This window comes from Capra hircus, chromosome 21 (assembly GCF_001704415.2).
Source record: "Capra hircus breed San Clemente chromosome 21, ASM170441v1, whole genome shotgun sequence".
Taxonomy (NCBI): Eukaryota; Metazoa; Chordata; class Mammalia; order Artiodactyla; family Bovidae; genus Capra; species Capra hircus.
Window position 1 is genome coordinate 58,093,698 of NC_030828.1, and position 19,682 is coordinate 58,113,379.

Sequence of the window (19,682 nt, forward strand, 5' to 3'; positions counted from 1 at the left end):
CAGCTGTCACTCAGAAGCTGACTTCACATTCTCCTCCACGTCACTGGGGATGCTGGGAAGACATCCTTTACAGCAGGGGATTCCTGGTGGTTCAGTGGTGAGGGATCTGCCTGCCAGTGCAGGACATGGGTCCCTTCCCTGGTTCAGGAAAATCAGTGCCCCACATGCCGCAGGGCAACTAAGCCCATGCCCCACAACCAGTCTGTGCTCCAGAGCCCGGGAACCGCAACTACTAAAGCCCCTCAGCCTAGAGCCCAGGCTCCTCCGCCAAAGAACAAGAGAAGCCACCAGGATGAGAAGCCTGTGCATTGCAACTGGAGAGGAGCCCCTGCTCACTGCAAACTAGAGAAAGCCTATGCACAGCAACAAAAGCCAGCACAGTCAAAAACAAAGCACTTAAAAAAAAAAAGCATACAAAAAAACATTAACCACCAAGCAGTTTTCTAAACTTGCCTTTGACCTACAAGAAAATGCCCAGGCTTCTAATCCTAGCTCTGAGCAAGTCTTAACCACTCAGCATGAGCTTTCTCAACTACCCTTTCTCAAATGGTACTAAGACTTATGTCCCAGAGTCTTGACGGAAACTAAATGATAATTAAAGCAGATAAAAAGTACCGAAGCAACACCCAGTGATACCTGCATCTGAGTTCAGGCCAACACCCTGTTGCAGTTACCTACAGGGGCTATGGGGATACAGCTGCCAACCACGAGGCCAAGGGAACACGTTTCGAAGCCCACTTAGCTGTGCAGAAACGTCTGCTTCTCCCATGCCTGTGGCTACTCACCCAGACTGACGGCGAAGCTGTGGTGGTGCCAGGAGGTCACATGTTCCCTCAGCTCCTATTTACACCAGGCCCGGATCTAAGCACACAGGCTGCAAGGGGAAATAAAGCAGCTTCTGCTCTCAGGGAGCCCAGCAAGATACCAGATCCCAGTGCGGCCAGTGCTGTGGGTGTCCACAGGAGGAAGTCCTCACCTCCTGGGGTTCAGGGGCCAGCATTGCTCAGGGGTGGGAAAAGGCAAACAGGCCAAGGGAAATGCTGGGACAAAGGCTGGGGGAAAGGCATGAGGGCGTGACAGCGTGGGCAGCAACCATTCTGTCATACAGAGGAGGGAAGCTGTGAGACCAGGCCGGAGACTGGCCAGAGCCAGAGCCTGCATGCCTCACGGTCAGACTCTGCATACTGCTCCCGGCTTCCCTGTGAGGGGCTCAGTGAGGTTAAGGAAGCTGTGTTCTCTAGGAACCCAAGAGCAGCAATCTCTACCCTGCCCACGTCCCAAGGAGGCTCAGGCAAGACAACAGCTGTGAGGCAGAAAGAGCGAAGGAGCTGCCAGGATTCTGTTATGGAGAAAAGCGGGAACACACGTTGGGGACCCAGGCAGAAATGACTTCATCATGATCGGCGAAACTCACCGCCTCTGCTCCATCCACACTGTGCAGGCTGCAGCCCGAGGACTGGACGGGGTCCCCCGACTCTGGCAGAAACTCAAGGTGACACGTTGGTTCTGACCATTGTTTTTAATTGAGAAAATCAAGTTACACATACAAGAAGCCTGTAAGCACTGAAATGCAGAAATATATAAGCTGGCACACAGAATTCTTACTCTGAAACAACACGAATCTGTATGAGGTCTGTCCTGCTGTGAGGGGTGGTGTGGAAGAGAGGGAGATTTCTGGAAGCAGAGCTGACAGTGGGGTGAGATCCAAGGCGGGAAGGTTTCCATACAGCCGGAGAACACAGCCGCGGTGCGGTCGCAGCTGGCTCTGGCCTGGGGCGGTCAGCCTGCACTTGTGCTCGGTCGAGGCTGCTCCTGCGGCTGCTTCTTGGGCTGCTGCTGTTTCTTCCTCTTCTGTTTGGAAAGGCAGCTCAGCGCGGACTCACCCTTTCTTGGGGCAGACATGAACACGGGTAGCTTGCCCGACTGAGTCGGATACTTGGTTTTCAGGTCATCTTTAAACAGCGGCTGCGAAAGTAAATGGCGCAGCTCCTTCTTCAGGATCTTCATCTGCTTTTGTCTCCGACGCTCTTCCTGCTCGTCAACTTTTCCTCCTTGAAACACAATTCAAAATAGATCGCATTTACTATGACTTACAGGAGCATTTTCTTTCCCTTGATGGGTAATACTTGTGATGAAAAAATGTTTTGGACCTCTTGGGGAGACAGGGCTCCTAGGTTCTCAGCAGAAGCCAGTGTTGGCTAACTTCCAACAGTTTAGGAGAACCACTCAGGGCCACCCTGTCCTTCAACCCCATGAGGCAGGTACTTTATGCCCTAGTTTTATAAATGAGGACAGCATAGGTACAAGAGAGTTGAGTAACCTGACCTGGGCACATAGCTAGTTAAGAGAATAGGCAGCAAACACCTCTCAGAGCCTGCCCCGACTTCCACCATCCCTCCACACAAGGGACGGACCTATAGCCTCCAGACGGATGATGGCAACAGCTGAGGGCTTTAGGCTCATCTGAGATTAGGGCTTCTCACAAAGGAGGAGGAGGCATCCTGCTGGTTTTGAGGGGACCTATGGTGGTGGGGGAGGCTCCAACAGACAGAAGTTGAAAAACCAAAGCTAAAAGCGGAATGAACCCTTCCTCAAGCCCATCCGGCTCCTTACCCTTATACATTTCTTCTTCCAGCTCAATCTCAAGGGCAGCCGCGGCCTGCTCAATCCAAGAGTTGTGCAGACAAGCCTGGAAGTTCCGATACTCTGCTTTTTCAATCTGTCGAGCTAAACGGATTCGCTCCTAGGGGCAAGGTAGAGAAAGTACTCATCCGACAGAGGGTTCGGGCCTCTGGGGAAAAAAGGCTCATTTAAGTTGTGTTTTTAAAAAAGATCTTGACGTCAGTGCTCAGAGAGAGACACCTCAGCTCCCATCAAAAAGCATTTGCTTGGGTTCCTGGTTAAAGTAATCACGACTGGTGAGTGTGTACATACGAACCTCAAAAGCCAGCTCTCCAAGCCAACTTGAACAGCCCCTCTTCCTGGCAGCCCACCTTGGTCAGACTCCCAATCTACACGTGTTCAAAGGGGAAACGTGTTTCCCAGACACCACAGCTGACCTCCACAGCCAAGCTAAGACCTGGAAACACCCCAACAGCCGAGTCAGGGCCCAGCTCTCACTCTACATGGCTAACACAGACCTGTCACAGGACTGCCTCCCCCCGTCATCCTCCTCCCAAAACACTTCGATTCTCCTTATGCATACTGGGTTCGACTGCAGTGACAGGAAACACCAAAAAACAAAACAAAAAAGCAAGATCTTGTGGGGGAAAAGATCCACAGGAAGCCTGGTGGCTCCTGAGGCTCTCTGCAATCTCCATTTGTCCGTCTCATCTCCCACCTCATTTTCCCACACAACTGGCATTCCTTTTGAACCAGAGGAGCCAACAGAACGAGCTGTTCCTTGCTTTTTGCTCCCCCAGTTCCTGGAATCCCTTCTTCGTCTCCTCACATCTCTGCCTGCAGGAGGCCTGGAGGAAACTAAACCCCCTACCCGCCCAGGGTGCTTCATCTGCACCGAACTTCAACCTGCCGCATGAGCCAGCGGACTCCTATGGAAATGCAGCCACCCCACTTTGTTGCCTGACACGCTGCGGCCCACAGTCAGCAGCACTCACTTAACTGAATGTTTACTGAGTTAAGTAAAACCCCAAAGGTAGGAATTACAGGCATCTGCCTCAGGGATGTGACAGACCCTTGGTTTCTGCCTCAGTGAGACACACTGACCCCACTGCCCTACAACCATCCGTCCGTCCCATAAGATGTCCAGACAGCTACGCTTGCTGCACTGGCCAGTGGCGGGAGGCGGTTGATGGTAGAAGTTTCAGGGGCACAGTAAAGGAAGGGCTCATGAAGAAAGCTCCTCACTCTGGCCATTCACCCTTTGCTCCGTCCTTCGAGGAACGGCGCCCTCCATTTTTTTTTTCCACAAAACTAGGAATTCGTTTCCAAAAGCAGTACTCCAGGAATCCCAGGGCAAAGCCAGGGAGCGGCACAAGCCCGCCCCTCGTCAGCGCTGGGCTTCCAGCTTTTCTTTTTACCTTGACCGCATCCATGTACTTTGTCTGCACAGGGAACAGTGGGATGTCCTCATCTTTCTTGAGGGTTTTGTAAATCTTCTTAAAGTTGATCACATCCTCAGGCCCAACCAACATCAGGCTGAGGCCTTCATTGGTGGCACGGGCAGTCCGACCACTTCGGTGGACATAAATCTCCGACGTGCGAGGGACCTATCAAAGAAGAACTGGGAGGTCAACATGTGGCTGTCACCAAACACCACTCGTCCCCTCAAGGCCAACAACCCAAGGCGGGACCCTCCTGCCTTCCAGCCAGGCAGCTAGAAACCTTGCCAGCCCTGTGGAGAGATTAAGCCCTCCTCCCTAAGTCCCACATCCAAACCGTCCCCAGGTTTGGCCCCCTTACTGTGCAGGCTCTGCCCCCTGCCCTGGTTCTGGTTCTCATGACCATTCCAATGCAAAGCAGAAACAGTGGGTGTGTCACCCACAGCTAGCGTGGCATGGGAGCTGGCGATCCCTCCCGCCCCACACCACGGCGCACACCACTAATCAAGAGCCGTCTTCTCCACGGAGCCCAGGCAATGCTCAGTGTCTTCCCCAAAGCAGTGCTCCAGGCAGACCCAGTAGATGGTGGGGTAGAAGGACGTGTGCTCATCTTCTGCGAGAACTATAAAATTACAACTAACTGCTGAAAACCATCAACAGGAGAATGTTGGATCCCACTGAAAAAAGATAACCTACATCCAGGGGCAAAGGAGAAGCCCCAACAAAATGGTAGGACGGGCAAAACTGTGTTTAGAATCAAATCCCATGCTCACCAGAGACACTCGGGGGGCTCAAACAAACCCATGTGCACACCAGGACCCAGAGACGCCACAGAGACTGAGCCAGACCTGCCTCTGAGGATCTGAGTGTCTCCTGCAGAGGCACGGGGCAGCAGTGGTCTGCCATGGGGACAGGGGCTCTGGCTGCAGCAGACCTGGGAGGTGCGGCGCGTGGCCTGAGTCCTCTTGGAGGAGGTCACCACTAGCCCTACCATAGAGCTGCTGAGCAGATGACCCACAGACTGGAGAACAATTACACCAAAGAAGTTCTCGCACTGTTCCAAAAGCTTTAGGGCTCACAACAGATTTCCCGACCTGGGGATCTGGCAAAAGGACTGAAAACCCCCAGGGAATTTGACTTTGAAGGTCAGGGGGATTTGATTACAGAACTTCCAGACTCTTAGAAGGCACAAACAAAACCCTGTATACACCAGGACCCAGGAGAAAAGAGCAGTGACCCCGCAAGAGACTGAGCCAGACTTGCCTGTGAGTGTCCAGGAACCTCCAGTGGAGGCGTGGGTCAGCAGTGGCCTGCCGTGGGGTCAGGGGCACTGACTGCAACAGTCCTGGCAGCTGAAGCATGCTGGCATAAGTCCTTTTGAAGAAGGTCTCCATTACCCCTACCATATTTGGTAATGAGAACATAGCCCCACCCGTCAACAGAAAATTGTATTAAAGATTTCCTGAGCACGGCCCCGCCCTTCAGAGCAAGACCCAGATTTCCCATAGCCAGTCCCTCCCATCAGGAAGCTTCCACAAGCCTTTTATCCTTATCCATCAGAGGGAAGAAAGAATGAAAACCACAACCACAGAAAACTAACCAAATTGATCACATGGATCACAGCCTTATGTAACTCAATGAACTATGAGCTATGCCCTGTAGGGCCACTTAAGACAGATGGGTCATGGTGGAGAGTTCTGACAAAACGTGACCCACTGGAGAACGAAACGGCAAACCACTTAAGCATTCTTGCCTTGAGAATCCCATGAACAGTATGAAAAGGCAGAAAAATATGACACTGAAAGATGAACTCCCCAGGTTGGTAAGCGCCCAATACGCTACTGGAGGAATGGAGAAATAGCTCCAGGAAGAATGAAGACGCTGACACAAAGCAAAAACACCACCCAGTCGTGGATGTGACTGGTGACGGAAGTAAAGTCCGATGCTGTAAAGAACACTGCACAGAAAAGTGGAATGTTAGGTCCATGAATCCAGGCAAATGAAGTGGTCAAACAGGAGACAGCAAGAGCAAACATCGACATTCCAGGAGTCAGTGAACTAAAATGGTCCAGAATGGGCAACTTTGATTCAGCGCTCTTGGCACTGTTACCCACAGTTGATGATGGTGCCAGAAGTGAAACATCCTTCACTTCCTCTTTGAGTACACATCCCCTCTATTCACTCCCCGGCAACAGCCCACTACCACACCTCTCCTCCTTCCTTCCCTACCTCAACATGCCTGAATCCTCTCCATCCCTAAATGCCAAGCATCTTTTAGAAAGCACTTTCCAACCTAACCTCCCACACCAGAAGTTATCTCTTTGTCCAACTTTATTTTGCCACTTTCTAGTATCTTCTGCCTTAAAATTCTGGCTGCAGGCATCTAACCTCCTCTAGTGGATTTGATATTTCTTAGGGGCTGGGAACTGTATTTTGTTCATCTGGATATTTCTCATAGACTGACCCAGACTCTCCCAAAGAGAGGAAGAATAAAGATTTGCTCAACTGCACTGGCACCCTTAAAGACTGTTAAAAGCATGAAAGATTTAAAGGAAAAAAAAGAAAGCAAGGATTTAAAAGGAGGAATAATTACACCAGTTACTGAGTACTTACACTATGCTAGGTGATCCATCAGCATTAGCTCATTTAATCAGAGTAACCCCATGAAGTAGGTAGCAGCATCACCACTCCCAATTTACAATGACATTGAAATCAAAGACACTCAGTAACATGCCAAAAGCTAACCCACTCAGCAGCAGCCAATAAGCATTCAAAGGCTGGAAGTGAGGTTCGAGAGCCCATGCTCCCAACCACCACTCTCTGCTAATTTTCCCTAGGTTCACACACTAATACTAATGTCCGCATCAACAGCAGCTAACATTTAGGAAGTGCCGCCTGGCTTTCTAAACTCCTCGCACATAATAACCTATTTCACCTTGCAGGACTTAACCACCACTCTTTTCTCTATAGCAGGGTAATCCTTTTACATGCTAAACTTTACTATGCCCATTTCATGGAAGAAACTAAGACTCTAACCTGCCAGTATTATGTAGCCAGCCCAAGTCAAAAAGAGAGGGGCTATCTGACATCAGACAATGTCAAGAGGTTTTGGAGAATAAATCTCACCATAGTAAGTGGAAGCAGCTAGTTGACCAGACACCAGTGGTATTCTCTGTTGCATGAGGCCTTGGGACCAACAATTCTCCTTGCTCTCTCCCTCAACCTTTGCTTTAAAAATCCCCTGCTCAATGCTGGGAGATGCCCACAAATTCCCCGATGCCCCTACCTGGTAATGGATGACATGCTGGACTTTTGGAATATCCAGGCCCCGAGCTGCCACGTCTGTTGCCAGGAGCACACAACTGTGGTAGAGAGAAAGCTTATTAATAACAACTAACAGCTGTCATTAATCAACTCCTTACCACAATCGGGTACTCTAAATACTGCAACCCTTACTAACACTCTACAAGATAACACTATTATGTATCTCCCTTTGAGAGATGAAGAAACTGAGGCTCACAGATATTAACCTCCCAAGATACATACATGCCTATTCGGCTGTGGAGCCAGGATCCAAACTGGGTTTCACTGGCCACAATCAATAAAGCCACACTCTGCAATAACACAGACTACTTTAAGTGAATTAAATAAGGTAATATTCTAGGTCCGTGACCTCGTCTCCTATCACCCTCCCACTTAATTCCCTCAGTCACACAGGTAGACATCCTTCCTTCTGCTCAAACATGCCAAATCCGCCAAGTCTTTGCTTAGCACACTTCAGGCCAGAATGGTTTCCCTCAGACAGTCACATTTCCTTACTTTCTTCCACACTCTGCTCCAATCTCACCTTATGAGAAAAGCCTCCCAGACCACACACCCACAGTCTGCTCAACTCCCTATGTAACTTTACTTCTTAGCACCACTTGACAAACTATATACTTACTTTTCCCTCCACATGGATGTAAACTCCCTGTGAGCAGGGACTTTGTGTTATGCACTATTCTATTACCAGGCCCTAGAACAGTAGCAGGTTCAAAACAAGCACTCAGTAATATGTACTGGATGACGTTTCATAATGTATGTGTAGTTTGAGGAGAGTCAAAAGCACTTGAGGGATGTTTTTAAAATAAATGTACTAGATGAGAGCGAACCTGCCTCATGCTATGCAAAATTTAAAAAAAGACTGGAGGACTACCTTCTATTAATAAGGCTCCCAAGAGAGAAGGGAGCTTCCCACCCTCCTGGCAACCTGGACCCAATGGCCAGTCTGTGGACAGGCCTGACTTACTCCTCCAGATGGGCAAACTGCTCCAGGTTTCTAAGCCTCTGCTTCTGGTGCATGCAGGCATGCAGGGTCAGTGGCATGATATCCAGGACTTTGAGGAGCCCGGAGAGGCGCTTGATGCAGGAGATACTGTTGGCAAACACTAAGGTGCGGCCTGGATACTGCATCAGGAAGTAGTACAGATACAAGTCTTTCTCCTCAGTCTCACAATGGATCTTGGTCTCTGTCAGCGTCTCTACCGTAGCCTCCTTTCTTGTGAGGTCAATGACCTTGGGCTTGCCCCTCATGCCGATCTTCTGCATGAGGAGGTCAAGTTTGGCAGTTTTGTCGATTTTCTTGGCGTGCTTCTTGTGAAGGATGCGGGCAGGAGCTTGATGTACCAGGGTCAGTGTGGCGGAAAAAACAAGAGTCTGTCTCTTTGGGTTGTACTGGGAATCACTGAGCATCTCTAGCAGCTGTGAGAGCTCAGCAAAGTGGCCTTTCTCAACCATCCGGTCAGCCTCATCGATCACCAGGCACCTACAGATCCAGACAGACCCGTGATCACCAGGTTAGCAGCAGGGGAGGGGAGTCACCACGGCATACTCCACCAGTGGCCCCCGCCCCTGCCCAACCCAAGACAAACACCACTTTCACCACCTCCACCAGGGCCCTCAACTAACCTCCCGCACGCATGCTTGGTTTTCTAAAGGCCAAGTCCCTAGTACCTAGTAGGGTACCTAGTACCAAGGCTTAGTACCCCACGATGGCACTTTGTGACAGGGAGGATGCACTGTGCCAGCTCACCTCAGGCCCAGTTCAGAACAGGGAGTGGGGGAAAAGGGAGGCACTCTCACCTGAGCTGCCAAAGGTTGCTCAAATGAGGGTGCTTTTCTTTAACTAGCTCCCACAGCCGGCCTGGAGTGGCGATCACAATCTCAGGCTGGCGGTTCAGCATCCTCTGCTGTTTCTGCGTGGACATTCCACCAACCAGAATAGCGGTTTTAATGCCTATGGTTCACACAACACGAGGGACAGTGTTAGTCTGATTGCTTGTTTCTTCCACCGTGAACACCAGTGCCCCCAGATTAGCAAAGGCTGCCAGTCAGCGGCACAGCTCCCCTCTCCAGGGGAGTGCTAAGAGCTGGCCTGGCCTGCTGATGCCGTTACTGGAGGGCTTACCGGGTCTGCTATGGTCTAGGCCTGGCCTACTCCCTCAACCTCATTTTTTCTACTCTTTCCCCTCACCCACAACAGTAGCATTGGAGTTGAACCCAGGCATGGTGACATCCGAGGCTCTGGAGAAGCAGACCAGTGGCATACCGCAGTGCTGGGAGAGATGGAACCAGCAGCTGTGACACTTCTCCCGGGGGAACTCCTGCCCGTCCCCCTCAATGCAGATTCATCTCAGTCTCCTCTAATGCCTAGTGTTCTCTTCTCCTCTCCAGTGGAGGACTTCTCAAGGTATCCAGTGTGGGAGGAACAAAAAGGATCATGCAGGCGAAGTGCTCAGTCAAGTGCCTCACATACACAGCAAGAGCTTGGTAAACAATCGTTCCTTTTGCTATAGAATTGAAACCCCCACTACCCAGCCTTTCCCAAGGAATTCCCTGAGAAAATTAAGTGCTCATGCCCTAAAGCAGAAGTCGGCACACTTTTTCACAGTCAACAGTTGTGGCCCCGTGCGTGGGCTAAATGGTCTCTGTCACAACTAGTGCCTCCATTCCACTCTTCAGTGGTGGTGCAAAAGTGGCCACAGACAATGTGTAAATACACAGGCGTGACAGCACTTTATTTACCAGAAAAAAAATAAACAAACCACCCCCTAAATAGTGGTTTGCCAAACCCCGTCCCAAGTATCCACTGTAGTCAGTAAGGTAACTAATTGCTTATGCAGCTAGAACAGCGTTAGCTATGTGTTATCCTTGGGAGAATTAAGAATGTGTCACTTGAACAGTTTTCTGTCGGGCTTAATTCTCTGGCAAATCAAATTTCCTCTAGAGGGCGGGAGGCACAGCTCAGTCACCTCTACCACCCCCGCCACTGCGATGCTTTCAGGAAACATTATTCAGTGAATTAAACTGACCTGTAAACTTGGCCACAGCATCGACGTGCTGCTTGACCTGCACAGCGAGCTCTCGAGTGGGAGTCAGAACCAGGCCGAGCAGAGGACGCCGTGGCGGCGCAGCGCTGCCCCCCAACCCTCGCTTCACCTTTCCGGTCTGCTCTCCATCATGCTTTTCCACCTGGTCTCCTTCCTGGTTGGGGATGGGCTTCTCCCTCATCAGGGAAGAGGGTCCTTCACCGGCGTCAACATCACCGTCACAGGACGGCAGCTCCTGGTCTGAGCAAGCAGCTCCAGTACTGGTTCCTGCCTGGCTGGGTGGTGTTCCAGTCTTCGATCCAACCTCCCTGGGAAGTGCTTCACCTTCACTTCCAATCTCATCAGGCAAAGCTCCAGACGCAGCTCCAGCCTCATCGCCGGTCTCCCCAGGTGGAGCTCCTGTGTTCCTTAGAGCTGGGGTAGGCTTCTTCACCTGCCACCGCAGCACCGCGTCAATCATTGGAATGGCAAAGGCAAGAGTTTTCCCACTTCCTTAAAAGCAGAACAAAACACAAACAAAAACTGTGTGAATCAACAGAGGTACACACTCTTGCCTGAGGTTCCATTCTTCACTCGGAATAAGGGACCCTGAGACAGCCAAGTGCCACCCTGACCAATGCAAAGCCCCTCCCACCCTGTGCCGGCATCGCAACCGCACTGCACCGAGGACACCCGTGTCCTCAGGCACCTGAGGGCGCGTGTGACAGACGGCACCGAGAGCTCAGGCCAACAATAACGGAGACACGTGGCCAAATGATGAGACCTGAAGAGACAGGTGAGTTGCGGGTGTGAGTGTTTTGTTGCTGTTGTGGAGGAACATAGAACTGCAGGGTAAAAAAGGGAAATCTGTATAATACGTTCCCAGAACGTTTCTTTGGTGAAGAAGGAGGTGGTGAAAGAAAGTTTTCTTAGTTTTCAAGGAAACGTTAAAGCTTTTGTCTATGCTTAAACATTTTCAAACTAGCCTCTGAACGTATATGGAGCCCATCTATGTGGTCAAAAAACAAAACGAAACAAAATACCTCAGGCTGAGAATTTAAAGTGGTTCCAAAATTACAATGCTCCAGGCAGAAGGAAATAAGTGATCTCTATATGAAGAAGCTTTTATCACAGGCCTCAAAAAACTCACAGATGATTTTTCAGAGTAAAACGAGCTGAGTTCTTGCTTATAGTACCTTGTTCCTTAGAGCTGCCCATTTTCTGAGATGACTTCTACCACATATTTCAGGAAGAAAAACGCCAATTCTACACACACTCCTTCAGAAAACTGAAGAGAATACTTCAAGTCATTCTGGGCCCAGTATTACTCTGATTTCAAAACCAAAGACATTATAAGAAAACTACAAATATCCCTTTAATAGAAATTAAAAAATCAACAAAATTTTGGCAAATCAAATCCAACGATGTATAAATGGAATAATATACTGCAACTAAATTCAGTTTATCATCATCAACAAATTGGAAATGAAAAAAGTATGCATCCCATATGTGCAGAAAAGGCATTAAAAAAAAATACCACCACCATTCCTGATAAGAATCTTTCTCCAACTAGAAACAGACGAGAATTTTCTCAACCTGATAGAAGCTAAATATGATAAACCTACTGCTAACATCATATTTAATGATGAAACACTGAACATTTTTCCCCAAATCAGGGACCAAGCAATGGTGCCCAAAAGTTTTAGCCAGTGTGGTAAGAAAAAAGTAAACAAAAGGCAACCAGACCAGATGACATAATCACCTTTGTAGAAAATCCTATGTAATCTTCAGAAAACCAGTTTATCATACCAAGTTGCAGGATACAAGATCAATATAAATAAACACATACTTCTACTTCCTAGCAACAGAAATAGGAAATTTTAAATTACTATTTACAAAAGCATCAAAAATATTAAACAGTTAAGGATAAAGCTAACAGAAGTATATACACTGAAAGCTACAAACACCAGTAAGAAAAAGCAAAGACCTAAAAAACTGGAGAGATGGACTGCATTCACGGACTGGAAGATTCCAGACTGTCTAGATGTCACATCCTCAGTTGGCTCTGTAATCAATGCAATCCTAATCAGAATACTAGCTGGCTTTTCTGAAGAAACTGAAAAGCTATCTTTAAAATTCATATTGAAACGCAAAGGGCCTCAGTTCAGTTCAGTCGTTCAGTCGTGTCCAACTCTTTGCGGCCCATGGACTGCAGCATGACAGGTTTCCCTGTCCATCACCAACTCCCAGAGCCTACTCAAACTCATGTCCATTCAGTCAGTGATGCCATCCAACCATCTCATCCCCTGTCATCCCCTTTTCCTGCCTTCAGTCTTCCCCAGCATCAGGGTCTCTTCAGTGAGTCAGTTCTTCACATCAGGTGGCCAAAGTATTGGAGTTTCAGCTTCAGCATCAGTCCTTCCAATGAATATTCAGGACTGATTTCCTTGAGGATTCACTGGTTTGATCTCCTTGCAGCCCAAGGGACTCTCAAGAGTCTTCTCCAACACCACAGTTCGAAAATATCAATTCTTTGGCGCTCAGCTTTTTTTATAGTCCAATTCTCATATCCATACATGACTACTGGAAAAACCATAACTTTGACTTAGATGGACCTTTGTTGGCAAAGTCATGTCTCTGCTTTTTAATATGTTATAGAGGCTGGTCATAGTTTCCTTCCAAGGAGCAAGTGTCACTTAATTTCATGGCTGCAGTCACCAGAACAGCCAAAACAACTTTTATTTTTATTTTTATTTTTATTTTTTTTTCAAAACAACTTTTAAAAAGAACAAAGTTAGAGGACTTACACTGCCTGACTTAAAGACTTACACAAAGTCTTACCTAAAGCTACACTATCCAACACTGTGTGGTGTTGGGAAAACAGTAAAGATGGACAAATGGGTCAATGGAAAAGAGAAGACTCCAGAATTAACCCACACCTATATCGTCACCGATTTTCAAAAAAGATGTGGAAGCAATTTAGTGGGGAAAGAGTAGTTTTTCAGCAAACAATGCTGGAGTAATTAGATATCCATATGCAAAAATGGCAACCCACTCCAGTTCTCTTGCCTGGAAAATTCCATGGATGGAGGAGTCTCGTAGGCTACAGTCCATGGGGTCACAAAGAGTTGGACATGACTGAGCGACTTCACTTTCAATGTGAAACAAAACCAAACCTTTGATCCATATTTCTCACCACAAAAGTTAACACAGGAACCGAAACACAGAACCAAAAACTAAACTAATAACACCTCCACAAGAAAATATAGGAGAAAATCTTTGTGATCTTGTGTTAGGCAAAAGATTCTCAGGAAAGCAAATCTGTAAAAGATCATTTAAACTTCACCAAAATAATACCTCCTGCTCCTCAGAAGAGAACTAAAAGATAAGGTACAAACTAGGGGAGAAAAATGCACATCATATATCTGATGAAGGAGGTGTGTCTAGAATATATAATGAATTCAGTGATAAAACCACTACCCAATTAAAACACAGGCAAAAGAACTAAGCAGGCATCACCAAAGATGATGACATGGATGACAATTAAGTACGTGAAAAGATGCTGCTTAACTAGTCACTTTGGCAATACCAATTAAAGTCACAAGGAAGTAACACCAAAAACTTTTTAAATCTAAATTAAATTAAAGACTGACCACACTAAGCACTGGCAAGGACTTGGACCAATTCAAACTCATAAGTTGGTGATTATGTAAAATGGTACAATCACTTTGGAATACTAAAAAGTTACATTTACCTTAAGACCTAGCCATTCCACATCTAGGTATTCAGCCAATGAATCAAAGCATACATCCGCACAAAGACTGATATGCCAATATTTATGATAGTTTTACTTATAAATTCCAAAAACTAGAAAGACCATAACCATCCATCAACATAGATAACACAAACTGCACTATATCCATTCAGTGGAATGCCGCTTATCAATGGCAAGAAATGAATCACTGGTATTTGCAATAACATGGTGGAATCTCAAAGTATGCTGAGTTAAAGCGCAGAGATTCGCCCTCCCCAAAATTTACATATTTGTAGGATCTATTTTAAAATTCCGGAAAATGCAAACTAATCTATAGTGATAAAAAGACTATTAGAGGTTATCTGGGGATGGACAAGGAGGGGACCAGGGAAGGCGTGATTATTAAGGGGCCTAAATATCTTTTGGGGGTAATGGGTAAGTTCATTACCTACATTGGCAACAGTCTGTCTACAGCAGTTTGTCTCTGAGACTTAGACCTGTGGATCCATAGCACTCAAGAGAAACAGCCTGAGAGGATCTGCGGTATAAACCCAAATGCCAATCTCTAGCCGCAGTGGCTCACACCTGGCCTCTGCCTCCAGGCCTCTCTGCACATACCCAAGTCCTATAGCAGCGCTGAACAGCACACAGATCTGGTCTAGAATCCTAGCACTACCGCTTTCAGTGCGGCAGTTTTAGGGGCACTGTCTATCCTGTGACACTGAGTTTCCTCTTCAGTAATATGGGAATAATAATGGCATCCATCTCAGAGTGGCTGTGAGAACTTTCATCAATATAATGCGTGTAACACACTGCGTGAAGTATTTTAAAGAAATGTTTTAATACTGTTACCTCCATTCCCCCTTCCTGGGGCTTCCTCCCTCTCCCATCTTTGTGACTTTTATACAGGACCTCACCTCAAGTTTCCTGACCACTCTTCCAGAAATCTAAGGCACAAAGTTTCTAGATGGTCTATTTCTGAAACAGAGCAGGACCCAATAGTTCTTCCCCACCATACCCTCTGCCTGCCTTTTGTCTGTGGAAAAACTTGAGCCAAACAGTAAGTTTAATGAAAGAAGTGAGAAAACACAGAAAAAAAGGAAAGCAATCCAACAAGACTAGATAATAATAGTTTAGTCAATAAACACAGTTAGGGAGCTTTAGTTGCTTTTCAAGAGCTGTAGCTAACATTCTGAGCCACATCCTGTGAGCTGTCTTGTAGATACTGAAACTCCCACCAGATCAAAGAAGTTAACTGCATGATGACCAGACTGTAGCCGTGACATCGTCGTTATTTAGTCACTAAGTTATGACCTACTTTTGTGACCCCTTGAACTGTAGCCCCCAAGGCTCCTCAGCCCATGGGATTTCCCAGGCAAAAATATTGGAAGTAGATTGCTATTTCCTTTTCCAGGGGATCTTCCCAACCTAGGGCTCAAACCTGCATCTCCTGCTTGGCAGATGGATTCTTTACACACTGACCCACCAGGAAAGCCCATAAGCTGCCACATTTCTGAGGACTGACCTCCAGAAAACTGAAACAGACAGACCTTGGAGCTGAAACTAACTGAACTTAAAACAGTCAAAATGAGGCTGGTCAGACTACCAATGACCAAGTTCAAGATGTCTGTCAGAGCTGACTGTGTTGTTTTTGCATGAAGCCCCCTTCCTCTGTCTATAAAAGTTCTTGCCCACTGTGTGTCATGGGGGTGGCAGGGGGAGAGCCAGCCTTTGGACAGGAGTCTTCCCCAACTCCCCATTGCTGGTATCCAAAATAAAGCAAACTTTCCTTTCCACCAACCTGGCCTCTTCACTGGCTTTTGAGGAGCAAGCAGCCACCCCACTTTGGTTACAGTTCTATGCCATACAATATAGTAGCCACTAGCCACGTACAACTATCAAGCACTTAAAATGTGGCTGCTCTAAACTGAGATGGGTGGCAAGTTCAAAATACACGTCAGATTTTGAAAATAGTGTAAAAATTAGAACAGAAAATATCTAATTAATAATTTTACATTAATTAATACTGAAATGTTATGTAATGGTTAAATATATTGTTAAATTTAATCTTCACTTTTTAAAAAAATCTTTTTTAATATGGCTCCTAGGGAATTTTAAATTGCACGTGTGGCTTGCATAGCGTATGTCATGTCTGATGGCTACTGTTCGTCAAGGTGGACTAATAGTTTCAGGTCTGTTTGCTCCTTACCCCCATCAGCTGTTTAGTTTCCCAGGGTGTCAACCTATCACCGCTTCACAAAGCCGTAGATGGCCCAGGGTATGAGGGATCTTTAAACAATGCCTAGTTCCAACAGTCACCTCCTGCCCAAATTTGCCTATAAAATCTACCCAATGGTTATCACACACTCAAAACCTTCCAACGCCAATAAACCCACCAACTCCCAATGCAGCCCTTTTTATCTGTAGACAACTCTTGAGAATCAGACACTTCCTTATACTAATAAAGATCTACCTCTCCAGAGGGCTGATCTGGTCCCACTTTACCCCCGAATCACGCAGAAAAGGTTCGAGAATTGAAAAAAACCTACCATTTACAGATCACTGGGGCTTCCCTGGTGGCTCAGCTGGTAAAGAATCTGCCTGCAATGAGGGAGAACTGGGTTTGATCCCTGGGTTGGGAAGATCCCTTGGCGAAGGGAAAGGCTACCCACTCCAGTATTCTGGCCTGGACAATTCCATGGACTATATAGTCCATGGAGTCGCAAAGAGTAGGACACGACTGAGTGACTTTCGCTTTCACAGATTACTTATGATGTACCGTGTAAATTTTAGTTTACTACTGCTTTTTGTTAGCAGTTTACTATTAGGTAAATGTATAAATTTAGTAAGCATTTACACTTAACCCACATAGCAAAGAGGGCTTCCCTTGTGGCTCAGTGGTAAAGAATTCACCTGCAATATAGGAGATCCAGGTTCAATCCCTGGGTTGGGAAGATTCCCTGGAGAAGGAAAGGCTATGCGCTCCAGTATTCTTGCCTGAAGAATCCCATGGACAGAGGAGCCCGGAGGGCTACAGTCCATGGGGTTGCAAAGAGTCCAACAGAACTGAACGACTAAGTACACAGCACACAGCAAAAGATGTAGGTACTGAATTCACCTATCTCCATTTGATAATGCAGTCTACAGGGCTGAGAGAAATAAAGTGACCTGCATAGGGCACCAATCAGGAAGTGAGCTACTTCAACCCAGAGCTAGCCGACTTCTTAAAGTCTTCATGCAACAGTGCTTTCTTTTGTGGTCATGTTCCCAACATTCCCCAGTCTCCCAACCATCCAGCCTGTTAGTGGCCACAAACTCAATCCAGAAGCAATCTCACCCTGGCCAGATAAGAATGCCCTTACCTGTCTCAGCGGCCCCAAGGATGTCCAGTTTGTCACGAATGGCAGGTGCCAAGGTCAGCGCTTGGATTGGTGTGGGGGCAGAGAAGCCTAGAAAGCTGAGTGCTCGGAGAACCGGCTTGGGTACAAACAGATCCTTCCAAGCTGACACATCTGCTTTGTGATCATGCATTTCAGGCATCCACGTTTTTGCTTTTTTGGGCATCTTCGGAGAAGTACCCTGGGAAGGCTCTGATTTTTTTTTCCCTTTCTTTTTCTTCTTTTTTAGTACAGTCTGGGCCGGGCTTTCTGATGCCATCTCCCCTACCTCTGGATCAGGACAAATTGTGCCCTCTCCCTGGGGCGCTGGCTCAGTATCTTTGACCTCAAACACTTTCTGGGAACTAGTTCCTTCAGTTTCCACATCTTTACTCTTCTTCAACTTCATCTTTTTCTTTGAGGAGCCAGGCTCTCCTTCCTCCTCTCCTTCTGCAACAGCCTGTGCCTTTCTCTTCTTGGGCTCTTCCTTTGAGAAAAGACTGGAGGAACTTTTGGCAGGGGAGACCAACTGATAATCTGTCAGTTCCTCAAAGCACACCAAGTCATCCATCTGTCCATCTGCAAACATATTTGGGTCTATCTTCACCTCCTTCCATTTCCCCACAACTTTGATTCCCTTCTTCTGAAATCTGCCACAGTTTGTTGGCTTCGGCCTTGATTTTTTCTCTTTCAACTTCATGGCTGCTGAAAAGGAAAAAAAATGTTCCATTAGATTGGCAACTGAGAAGCAAAGGATCCTGAGGCAACAAATATTTCCTAAGCAGCTATCAGGTCTTACAAAAAAGTAAGGACACAAAGATGGCTCTAACACTGATGCTGCCAGCTGGAGAAGATCACAGAAGGGAAGAGATGTACCCAAGAGCACGCAGCTAGGCCTACAACAGAGAGGACACAGGAGGTGTAGCAAAGACAGATGAGCTAGATCTAGTGTGGATTTCAGACTCAATACTTACTGCCTGGGTGCCCTTGGCAGGTCCTGCTCAATCCTCCCTGAACCTCAAAGTTCTCATATTTTAAAAAGGTGGGAAGGATTTACCTGCTAAATCACAAAATGTTCTATGCAACAAGTAAACTCACCTAAAGCGTGGAGGGTGAAGCCTACCACTCCCAAGCCATTCTGAAGCCAGAATAAGAATCTAAGAGGGGGTCGCTGGAGGGTGCCGGCTCTACGGAGTGCACAAAGCTTTCTTCCCTCTCAATCTTACCCCAAGAGGTCAAATGCCTGTGTCACCACTCTGGCTGTTGGCAAGTGACTTAAAACCCAATCAGCTTTAATCATTACATTTTAAGTAATTTAAAAACCACTGATGCACAACTCATTTGACTGGAACTTGATCCACGTTCTCCTTTTTTCAGAAAGGCAGAGGAAAATCATAGCTTCCGTGGAAACAAAGGGAGACCTAGGTTCAAATCTTGACGCGCCACTGGTCAGCTCTGGGTCTGGGGTGGCCCTTATCAATCTGCACGAGTCTCAGTTCCTCGTCTGGAAAATGGGGATGAGAGAGCCTGCGACTCCTTGGATTGTCACGCCATGACGAAAAAGTGGCGCACGTTCAGAACCGCTTAGCATTGCGCCCGGTGGGCAAAGCACGCCAGCGCGCAGGGAAGGTCCACCTCCGCCCCGCATCCGCGACCACAGACAACCCTCACCAACGGGGGTAGGCGTGAGGGGCAGGCACAAGCGGGGCGAGGACGTGGAGTGTGACTCGCGGGGTAAGCCGGAGGGTCCCTCCCTATGGAGCCCGGCGCCGCGCCAGCGCCTCGTCTCAGGCTCGAACGGGCTCATCAAGCGGAGAAGCCGAACCAGCCAAGCCCTGACGTCCGCTCGGCTGGTTCGGAGGCCCCAGAAGAGGCCCCCATGGCAGGGTCGGCCAGGGCACTTGACAAGGCCGGCGGCCACCCCTCTCTGGTCCCCAGAACCCGAGGGCCTGGAGGAGCCCGCAGTGAGAGCCCGCCCCGACCCCGCTCCGGCACTCACCGCGAGGCTACCCTGCCGCGACCCCCTCAGAAGCCCACCGAACGCCTCCAAACAAGCAGCGCCAGCGTGCCGCCGCAGCGTCCCCCGCAGTTCCGGGGCGGGGCTTGCACGCAGGCACGCGTGCACGCAGCGAAGGAAGTCCCG

The 19,682-nt window shown here is 47.8% G+C and overlaps 1 protein-coding gene across 2 annotated transcripts; it reads right to left on the minus strand.

Moving 5' to 3' along the window:
- DDX24 (DEAD-box helicase 24) lies at window positions 1,505-19,647 on the minus strand. Of its 2 annotated transcripts, none has more exons than XM_018066213.1 (9): window positions 19,539-19,647; window positions 17,525-18,241; window positions 10,412-10,921; window positions 9,183-9,336; window positions 8,350-8,865; window positions 7,348-7,423; window positions 4,041-4,229; window positions 2,614-2,743; window positions 1,505-2,051 (listed from the first exon to the last, which is right to left on the minus strand). In XM_018066213.1, exons 2-9 carry the CDS (start codon window positions 18,237-18,239, stop codon window positions 1,780-1,782), a joined length of 2,562 nt encoding a protein of 853 aa, XP_017921702.1. In that variant the 5' UTR covers window positions 18,240-18,241; window positions 19,539-19,647; the 3' UTR covers window positions 1,505-1,779. The 2 variants fall into 2 exon arrangements, with proteins under 2 accessions (XP_017921702.1, XP_017921701.1); XM_018066212.1 differs by having other exon boundaries at window positions 17,525-18,244.